The sequence below is a fragment of the Epinephelus moara genome, chromosome 20 (assembly GCF_006386435.1).
Source record: "Epinephelus moara isolate mb chromosome 20, YSFRI_EMoa_1.0, whole genome shotgun sequence".
In the NCBI taxonomy this organism is placed as follows: domain Eukaryota; kingdom Metazoa; phylum Chordata; class Actinopteri; order Perciformes; family Serranidae; genus Epinephelus; species Epinephelus moara.
In genome coordinates this window covers 14,785,646-14,796,813 of record NC_065525.1, presented here as the reverse complement: position 1 = coordinate 14,796,813, position 11,168 = coordinate 14,785,646, and the positions used below count along the sequence as shown (strand labels likewise).

Below are 11,168 nucleotides of genomic sequence, written 5' to 3'. Positions count from 1 at the left end.
CTGTGGCAGGTAGCAGACACACACAAGCCTGTGGTGACATAACCGTGGTAATGAGTACATGAACAACACTTTAATGGCGACTCAGCGAGAATGCAGCTGGGCACTCTGTTGCTGCGTCCTATTTGTGGTTGTTTCGCATCTCTTTGTAGTCATTTTGTTTCTCTGTCTGGTCTTTATGTGTCTCTTTGTAGTCATTTTATGTTTCTTTGGGGTCATTTTGGGACTCTTCCTGGTTGGTATGTGTCTCCTCAAGTGACATTTTGCAGGTGAAGGCCCCCTGAAACTTTGGTCACTTGGCCTGTGCACAGTAGGCCTGTTCCATCCATGTAATAATATCTGGTAAATGAATGTGTTGGGTAAAAAGTACATTTCCCTCAGAAATGTAGTGGAGTAGAAGCACAAAGTGGCATCAACTGAACATTTCTATCTCTAGTAAAGAACCTCAAAATTGTGCTTGAGTGCAGCACTGGAGTAAATTACTTGCCACTGCTGCCAGTTGTGGAAAATAAAGCACAAGCAATTAAATCATCCTTTTGTAGAGAAAAACAGTGAGACATTGAAACACATGTTCAAATGCTCTGACCCTGATGTGAAAACACAGTCGGAACATCCATGTTTGGATATTTAATCAGTCCTCGGCGAGTTGTAGACCAGAAGCAAAAACCTTGTGCCGGTTGCTGTGATCACTCTAATTAATTCCTGAAATGTGTTACATGGTAGTGTCCTGCTGCTGTCCTGTGAAAGGCTACATTGAAGCCTGCGCCGACAGATGGGGTCTGTCTATTGAAACAACCCTGAATCAATATGCTGTGGACAAGGCTTCATGCTTTGTCTGCGGAGCACTTTCACAATTATTCTTTTTTCCTCCTCTCCTTGCTGCTCGTCTCTTACTTGCTGTGTAAAATATCCTCTGTGAAGGTGAGTCCAAGAACATTTTAACAGTCATGAAGGGTGGAAGGCTTTGAATCTAATATGCTGCATATTGTTTTTGGAAATTAAAGCATGTTGCTCAGCCTGAAATTGATGACACAAGATCCAATCTAGGAAAGTATAATAATAACCAGACACTGAAGTTACCTCTCGTTGTATTATTTCACTCTCACTGTTTTAAATGGGTCACTTTGGAACAATAAGCTCATAATTTGATAATTGATGCAATTTTAATTAAGGATAATGCACTTAGTTGTTCAACACAGACTGAAATAATGACTGAGTAGTTCTCCCCACAGACATCATGCACGGTGAGCCCTCTACTGGTCACCGTGGGGCCAGCTATACTGTGTGCAGTCATTTATTTTCAAAGCCTGATCAAACCTACAGCAATAGGAAGCAATTACTGGAATGACACTGACAAGACTTTTAGTAGCCAGTGTGATGAACATGTCACAGATTCTTCACATCAGCTGAAGGAAAACTTTTTTCCTTTTATGATTTAATGAGACAACCAGTCTTTTTGATCAAAGCGGCCTCCACTCGGACAGGATCTAGTCAGCGGACTGACAGTAGTTCACTTACAAAACTATGATCTCAAGTAAAAGCACACCATCCCTTTCCCTTTCTTCACTGAACAGAAGTCAAAGCACACACAATGTTCCTTTTATAGCCGCTGTTTTCTGCAGCTGTGATCATTTATGTTTAGATTATCGAAGCCAGATCAGCATTAGAATAAAAGTTCTGGGATTCACTAAAATCATTCACAACACACTAAATGATTTTACATCAATGCTGCTTCACTTTATACAGCTTCAGGGTTTAATTATTATGCATCCTAATTAAGCATGAACAGATACTTAATAGTCTCTACCATCAGGTACTCTACGCTGCTGTTGGTAGAGGAGGAGAGTGGCACCTCTGCTGGAATAATAATACATTCATTAAGGTGGGAACCCCTGAGGAATGAAATAACAATCAAATGGAATTTAATATTCATGATTATGTTCGGAGAATTCATAGGACCCAACTGAATAACTCCTAAATGTCCCTGAACGTCACTCTGAGGACCACCTCCATATTATGGACTACTGTTAGTGGTAGTAAATGACCCTTACCAACGGGTCTCAGCATCATGTAGTGTGATTTATCCCCAGCTCCGGAGGAGAGGCGGTGCGCATGCGCGGGAGATCTCCTAACCACATGCGTTTGGATCACGACTGCGTCAATTGCACAGAGACAGCACGAGCAAAAGCGGAAGTGGAGTAAATTTAAATCAGTGTTAAAGCACAGGAACGATTATAAATTGAAAGTTAAGTATTAGAAACGTGACTTTGTGTGGAAACTGTCATAAAGATACATTTCTATGATTAATCTTTATTTTATGTATATTTTTTAATCGCTGTTTTGGGTGAGAGTAGCATGTAACAACATATGAAATTAGATTTAAAAAATTAGATAGAGCAGAAATGGATTATTCGGTGTTTTAAAATGGGTGGCAACATTAGGTATTTATGTACAAAAGGCAGAATTATGTTCAGTGGTAAGTAATGTGAAATATAGACTACATGCTATCATTGCATTAAATGTATGCTAGTGACGCATTACTTTTTCTTTTTTCTGTCCTAATAAGATTGTAAGATATTTTTAATGAAACTGCAAGAAAGCGTCCTAATATCACAATTCCTCTTATTTAATTTGACACAAGTTTTGCTGATAAAATGCAACTTTAATCAGCGAGCTTCATTTTGAAAAGCCAACCGGAAGTTGTGTATATCAAAATGGCGGCCTTGACAGCGCTCTCCCTCCCGACGTTTACCCAGCAGCGGCCGCTGAGCATCAGAGCGCTGATCCTCCTCCGTGTCGGGAAGGCGTGCTGTCACAGATTCACCAAACGCTGCTCGTGTTTTATTTTCTGCCCCAACTCCCCGCAGGATAAAAAGCTCCGCAGCTTGGACCCAACATGGGTTAGAGAGAAAGCCACCTATGGATTATCCACTTTGTGCACTTCGCCGAGGATGATGGGGGGAGAGACGGACTTGTTTTCGCAGAGACATCCTGACAAAGACGGGGACTGAGAGGGAACAGATCGGGATTCGCTGCTTCTCTCTGTCTCGCTTTACATCTTTGTCTCTTTTATTATTTTTTTCTTATTTTTTTAAATAATTTCTCCACGTGCGTGAGGGGCAGAGAAATGTTTGCAGAATTGCTGTGCGGCGCCGTGGCTCTGGTCCTGTATGTCAACACTCTGGGCGCCGATTTCTGCTACGATGACAGGTACTTGAGTGAATGAATGACATCCAGCCCCATTTTACTAACGTCACTGTCCCCACTGTGTGTCCTCACCTGGACCTTATCAGCTCCACGCAACAGCACATGAATGATGATAGGCTTCATTCATGATGTTGCCTTAACTCTGAGTGAGCAGCGTTTTATTGCAGCAGCAACTCATGTGGGCTTTTCAATTAACACAACCAGCCTGCCTTCAGGAAAGTGTCAATTTATCAATAGAGTTTGTTACTGGAGAGTGATCGAACTGCTGCTGTGTTTATCCTTGTTTATCTGTAGTGTCTTACAGTGTGTCAGCAAGTTGGAAATCACTGCTTCATTCCTGCAGACACTTGTGTGTGTGTTGAGACATCATGATCATACAGTATCTTCACATTATCAGTGACATTCCTGCAGCATTCTCTCAGTAATATCTTCCTGCAGTTCTTAATAGGATGAGCAGTGAAAGCAGCAGTAAATAGGCACTGTGCCTCAGAGCAAAGTGTTGCAGTCTCCAGACTCTGGACTTGCTCTAAGTCTTAAGTTGAGCCGAGGAAATAATTGATCTCTAGAGGAGGAATATGTCTCCTCACCTCACAGCAGAAGTCCCTTCGCCCAACTGCTGCGAGTGTGCAGCCTGCTGAAACTTTGAGCAAAGTATTTTATTATTAATTTACTTAAAAATAGGCAGTAAGTTGTCATCCTCCTCCTCCTCCACTCAAGACCATCAGTTTGTGCATGGCTTCAGCCGCTGCTGCTGTAACTGTGGGGGTAATGCATTACTCATAGCTGGCCGTTTGATATTTGATGGCTGGATGGTTGTCAATGCCTCGGGCTCATTTATGCACCATCCATGCCTTGATGTAGGTCAGAGCCATCGTTTCCCTGCCACCGCTGTGTTGCTGCTTGCTTTAAGGATTACTCATAATGAGCTCATATTTATAGATACAAGGAATACACCTGTTTTTACCAGACTATTGTGCAGTTCGTAATCCTCTGTGTGCTTTGCCCCGGCAGTTTGTTAAACAGGTGCAGCTTTTAAAACACACCCAGAGGACACAGCTACTGAGCAAACACTACATTAACACCCTCCATAGCAACTGGTGGTGTATTTCCTCTACAACTTAGTTGTGTGTGGAGAACACTTCCTGCTTCAACACATCCCCAAAGGCCTTTTTCGCTGAAGTTCTTTGTGTGTGGTAGAGTTGCTCTGCACTTTGTGTTATGGTCAGGTGATTCAGGCAAACTCATGTGCAAGAAAGATGGTGTTCTGTGTCCATAAACCTGTCAGGGAGTGGCAATGCTGTGCAGAGGTGAGAGGCTACCTACCACTGCTGCTGCTGCTGCTGCAGAGTCAGCTGCTGCTGCGTGGAGCCTCCAGCCTCCAAGTTTTAATGTAAGACAGAAAGCCCAACCCTGATATTCTGTGAGGAGATGTTAACATAATGTTATTTATTACCATGCGAGTTTGGATCCAAGTTATTTCAGGCTTCTTGTGAAACAGATTGACAGAGTTCTCCAATCCTGGCTGGGGATTTTTTTTTTTGTAAGATTTTCTCTGACATATTGTGTGTCTGACATGATTTTTATTGCAGGCTATCTGTCATCCAGCGTTATCTGTTTTTAACACCATGCGTTTGGTTCTGGCTCGCAATTAGCAGCCGTCTCCTGTCCCCCTGGGCTGAGCCGGGGGGAGGGAGGGAGATAGAGGAAGGGTGGGTGCGACAGAGATATGTAATTTTGCTCAGGAAAAACAGCCCTGGACACACAGAGTGATCTAACTAATGCTAATGCTTTGCTGGAGCAGAAAAGAAGCTGATGTGACTCGGTGATGGTAAAGAAGCTGTCATGATGGAAAATGCTGAATGTGTGAATGACGATAAATCAAACTGCGAGCTTGCCATTACCCAACACCCTGCAGCTCTTGGGTAGGATTTATTTTAACTGTGAGTCTGACAGTAATTTATGAATCATTCAGATAATGTTTTTTTCTTAAACTCAAAGGCCATCAGCATTTCAGAATGTGAGGCCTTGTGCTCAAAATAGGGATGTCACTTTCTGTTAATTTTGCTTTCAATAAGCCGACACTCATTAACTGGTAACTAACCATTTCATTTTAAGAAGAAAAATGCAAAATTATGTGAAATTCGAGAGGCCTTTATCTTTTTTTGGCGCTTCATTGACTAAGTAAGCTTTAGCGCTACATTTCAAAGTGCTATCCATGTAGAGGTGGGGAAATGTTAGTGTTCTGTGATGAAAATGTCTTGCCTTTTATTTTATTTTCTGTTGGCTTTGCTGACAGCTCATTAGATGTGTTAACCCTCTGCCTTCCATCTAGTCTCTACTAGTTCGCTAACATCAGCCTTGGCTGCTCTGCACTGTGCACCAGCCAGGCTAGCTAGGTGGGAGCTAGTTAGTGGCGCTGCCGATTTGGCGATTACCGCTAGCAACGCTGTCCCAGTGGTGGGGCGTAAGACAGCATTGCTGTGGAAACATTGTGCCCACCCTCCAACCTCCAACCAGGTCGCCCCGCTGATTAAGCAGCTTCATGTAGTGGTGGAGGAATGAGTCCTAAAACCCAGAAATAAGTTAGCATTTTTGCACTCCCGGTTCCCTCGTCTTGAAGTCAATGGGTCAATGGACTGTTGTTAACACATTTTTTTTCCTACAAAATAAAATACATCAGTAAGCACCCCCTCTTGAATTTTGAAGCTTTTAGGTGTTTTAAAAAAGGTGGTTGCTAACAAGTGGTTAAATGATTGGTTAAATGACTGGCAACATTATGCAACCGTGGTGTAGTTTGGTTTTAGCCTAACTTTAGCTTTTTTCAGAGTTGATAGAGCATATTTTCTTTAATAACCCAAAACCCAATGGAAAAATCCCATTGGTGTTTTGACGAGGGAACCAGGGCTACAAAAAACGTCATCCCTGCAGCATTTTGAGCAGGAAAACCCCTTTAGCACTGTTTACTGTGTTAGCACCACTAGCAGTGCTAATGCTGCTAACAGCACTGACAGAGCTAACAGTAGTGAACAATGTTAAAGGGAATGTGCAGCTCAGAATTGGGCCGCTTAGACTGCAGCAACGTTGGGGGAGACCGGAGGGTGGCCACCTTGTTTCCATAGCAATGCTGTTGGGTCGGGACGGTGTTATAAGCAGTAATCATCAAATGAATAGTGCTGCTAGCTAACATTAGCGCCCACCAGACCCTGGTGGTGTGCAGTGCGTTAAACTGAGGCAAACTTGACCAATAGACAGACATGCATAACATTTTTCAATTGATAAATGGTTAGGCCAAACAGTTGACATCCCCAGCTCTAAAGAAAGATCCGTATTTGATGTTTTATTTGTTGTGTATCTAAAAGAAAAAGAAAACTCTGTGGCTCCCATTGAATGTTTATGAGAAATAGTTGCAGAGGAATTAAATATGGAATGGATATTTTGTCACAGTGGAACATTGATTTCTCTCTGTGAGAAGACAGATTGTGCTACTTCTTTGCTTCTGGCTGTGAAACTAATGCATTGACTTAACTCAGCAAGTGATTAAAAGTTAGGATCCAAAATTGTGGCGTGTGTATGGGTGCATGTAAAATGTCTAGGAGCTACAAAGCTGGCATGGAAAACACCTGAGGGTTTTTAATCGATTGGCTGGTCGTCTCGTACGGCGGTGGAATACGTAATGATGTGTTGCTTTCTCTCTATATATTCTTATCATGGTGAAGGCAGTGTCTGAGAAAAACAAAAAACTCTCAGTCACAGCCTACTTCTTATCACTGAGCTGACTGGTTACACATTAATTTGAGCAAACTTTATGCATTCCCTACATAGTAACCAAGGCCATCAGGAGGTCACAGGAAAAGGGAAGAAACGGTTTACATGTGTGTTTTACGAAATGTTATCCTCCAGGCTGTAAAAACATAATCCCATGCATGCAGTCTTTGACCATGCAGTCAGTCATGGCCCCTCCCTCGATAAAAACGACAGTCTAGAAGAGTGGCCTGCTCCACAGTGCCAAATCACCCTGGGGAGCATTTCCTCTCCCTCCCCTGGACGCACTCATCATTAACACATACACAGCTTTGACACCTGCACTGGAAAATGGGAATCATACGTCATGTAGTTCATATCTCTGCTGCTGCTGTAATCTACAGTTAGGGCTGAGTGAAGGAATGGTAGAGCCCAGATAAATGTCAGAGGAGAATTACTGGTGCAATTTTGTGTGACTTGCTGTAAGCCTGCACGCTAGGAACCTGCGGTATAAGAGCAAAGTCTGGTGAATGCATTCACATGGTATTAGCTTGATTGTAGGTGGCAAAATGTATGCCACAGGTTCTGTGCCAAAGGGCTGTACTCAACCAAAGAAAATCTTAGTCAGCTACTGTTCAAAAAATACCTGGTAGCTTTGTTTCTACTAAAACTTTTCTTTTCCTAAAGCCATCATAGTTTTTGAGTTCTTAGCAATTTGAGTTCTGCATATTTACATGCTACAAATGCCAGCAGTGTGACAAGGAGTTAAGTGTCTATTCCGCACGTTTGGGTTTTTTTTTTTTTTCTGGTTGCCGAGAGATGAAAAAGGTTTAACTTTTGGTAAAGAACTGCTCTCGTCACTGTCATCCAGTGTAGAAGAGGGGTGCGACAAACAACACAAAGACCAACTGTCACATGCCCAAGGAAAAATTAGTACTCGGTACGGTTCGTACGGTTCGTCATCTCTCCATACGTGCATCAGCCCTCCCTTCATCTAAAGCATAAATTCTCAACCTTTTTCGTTTCAAGGACCCCTAAATTAATACACATTAGGTCATAGATCTCCATTTCATAAGATTCATAAGATTTCATAGGACATCTGAAAAAACTTTGGTGGTCAGATACGACCAGAATTCTATTGTCAGGAGGAGATAACAGTAAAGGGAAGTGAAACCTATTATTAGAATAGTCACTCTTATGACTCTTATCCACATTGATCTCACTTCAATAGTGAATTAAACACTGAAAATAAACTATTGCCCATTTTTCTGGGGACACCCTGGAGCTTCCTTGAGGACTCCTGGAGCTGCCGGACCTCTGGTTGAGGAGGTGCACCGGGCTTTGAAGCCAATCGTCATAGTGGCCATACAGCGTAATCACATCCATTGGATGATGACCATTGACTTGAATTGCGAAAGTGACGTTGGTAAATCAGCTGATACATTTTCTTTAGCATCAAAACCCCCATGAAATGACATAGCAAAGCAAAGCGCTAAAGCGGAAGCAGCTGGCTTGGTTGGCGAAGTCTCTAGTGTGCTTGGTCTACGGGCCACAAAGTGTTGAAGTGATGGCGATCATCCAGGTAATTTGGCTTTTTTGGCTTCATGCACCACTGAGCAGCTTCCATAGGAATGAACGGGGCCCCGCCTCCAATGCTGTATCCTTTTTTCTTTATACATCCATGGCTGAGAGTCACTGATTTAGTGAAGGGTCAGAGCAAGTACTCTACCTTGTGCCAGCATTTTTGAGTTCACAGGTAGCAACCAGATGCATCTCACCTGAAAAAAATGCTGCATCTCCAAAGCACTCGATTGCTCCCAACTGGGCATTGTTTTGGAAGAGCGCCTGGCATTTAAGCTAAAAAGCTTTGGTGGACACAGCTTTATGAAAGTAACAACAGTGATTGTCGGACCAATGAGAATTCGGTCGCACAAAAGCATATTGACCAACCAATCGATCAGCTGACCAGAGGGTGTCAGCCTCACTATGCCACAGGTTAAACAAGGTGAACACACTAGCAGTGAAGTCAAAAAAGCAGCCACTCTCTCCATTTAACAGCTGAAAACATTGAGCTGTTTTCAAGGTATATTCAGCCTCCCCACACACTGGTTTTATGGATTATCGTTCCCTGTCAGGAGCTTGACGGATGTGATGAACTGCACCCAGCTCATTTTTCTGCCCTGGTGTGATGTTTGACTGTGTGAGGATGTGTGAAGGTTGCGGGTCACGCTGAAGGACGCTGCCTCCCTGGGCATGGCCAGTGATTTATAATGTTCAGACAGTTGGTAAAGGCGAGACGCCGCTCTGCTCCATGCCCTGAAAGCTTTATTAGAGAAGTCGGGATGGGGGGGCAGAACCGAACGTTTCACGCTGATGCAGTTTGATGTGAGCTCTGGAGTCGATGACGGCAAAGAAGCCACACAGTGCTTTGGGCGATGACTCATGTTGTTTAATGATCATACCAACCGGGTTACGGAAAAAAACAGTAGTGAATCTTTATTCATTTATTTTTGGTGGGATTTTGTGCGTAATTTTATTTATTTATTTATCATGTATTGTAGGCAGTTTCCTCAGAGATGCACAGGCAAACACAGCTCAATTTCGAGTCTTAAGTGCCTGTGTTAACATTCTGAAGGCTCTGTGTGGTCCTTGTGAGGTGGAAGCCAGCCTGTGTTGACCTACCTGGCCTGACGTAGGCTGTGCTGCCGTCTGTGCCCTTGGCTGCCTCCTCCTTGGCTCTGTATGTCAGTGCACTGATCTGGAACCCTACTCTCATGGCCTATACTGCAGGATGGGCTGGTTGCGGTTATGTTGAGGGCTCAAGGGCGGCAACCCAGCAGTTTGAGTATCTCCGCTTTTTTTCCCAGTCAGGCTCTCTCTGTCTGCTCCCTGTAATTACCGTCCTGCCTGCAGAGAGGGACTCACGACATGGTTTGGTAGACGTAGCTGCTCAGTTCTCCCTCTCTCTCTCTCTTTTTCTGTCTGCCTTCCCTTAAACAACCCCCCAAAGCCTTTCAGTCCTCCAGCTCCCATCATCCAACGACTGCCTCCAGATGGTCCCGTTTGGTAAGCAGTTTAGGGTTTTTCTCCCTTCTGCAGTTTGAAGGGGAAGGTTTGAAGTGGATTCAAATGGAGGATGTTGTGTTTGCCTGTAGTTGCCAGGATGGAGACATCAAAGTGCCCAATGGCACAGACAGCACGTAACAGAGTCAGTGAAGATGGCCTCATGAAAAAAGCACATGTGGTCATATTATTGTATTTTGTGCCGAAAATCAATATTTTTAGAGTAACTATGGATCAAATGGCTATAAGTAATATAAAAGGAGTTGCTTATAGTTACGAACCCACAGGGCATTGGCTTTATAGCATCTTTCAGCTAATTGTTTTGGTTTTAAGGTTCCAAATTTATCATTTTGCTTCACTCTGACTGCTCTCATAGTGTTTTGTGGACACAACAAGCATCTGTTTTCAGCATAAAAGCTCTAAAAGCGCCTTTTATTCTACTTTCTCAGCACCAAACAGCAGACAAATAAATTTAGCAACTAGCTAGGGAACATAAGGTCACATTTAGCAGCTAAAGGATCACATTTTCCCTTCGAGAGTTGATGTAGGACAAAACAGAGCTGAAAGGAGAATGAATATCACCGTCACCTCATCCATACTTGTCATATTTTGCTGCTTGGGCAGAAACCCCAATGTTACTGAACAAAGCCAGGGCAGCCTTTTGCATTGTATCTTGATGTAGAAGGGTCGGCGATAAGTAGGGATCTGCGGTTTGGCATAGATCGTGGCTGATGTTAGTCAATTGAGGTGACTCACGTTAGCGGTTGGTGGATAGGTTTATGCAACAAAACTACTTAGTTATGATTAGGAAAAGATTGTGGATATTGCTAAGAAGCACCCGACTTCTCGTGGCACAAATGGGGTCTGTCGTTAGGTTTAGGCTACAGAACTACTTGGTTATGTTTAGGAAAAGATCACAGATGTTGCTAAGAAACACTCGACTCGAAAAGGCAGTTGTGTGTTGCTATAAAAAAAACACATGGCTATAATGGCACAAACACCATAACACGTTTGTTGGTCTCGAACTCCAGTCTCTTGGGTCAGAGTCCGATCTTTGTTGGACCCATCCACTTCCACTCTCGCCCACCTTGAGTGAACTTTCATGCTTTTTAAACTACGTCCACTGAGTGTCTAATAATGACACGGATAGGTTTACATTG

General features: G+C 43.2%; 1 protein-coding gene across 1 annotated transcript in view; it reads left to right on the top strand.

Annotated features, from left to right (window-relative positions):
* The first annotated feature begins 2,774 nt into the window (after positions 1–2,774).
* The window catches only part of tmtc2b (transmembrane O-mannosyltransferase targeting cadherins 2b), a 123,450-nt gene continuing 115,056 nt past the window's right edge, over positions 2,775–11,168 (top strand). Inside the window, exon 1 of the mRNA XM_050073771.1 lies at positions 2,775–3,207. Coding sequence (XP_049929728.1) covers positions 3,125–3,207 — 83 coding nt within the window. The 5' untranslated portion in view covers positions 2,775–3,124. The remainder of the gene's footprint in view (positions 3,208–11,168) is intronic.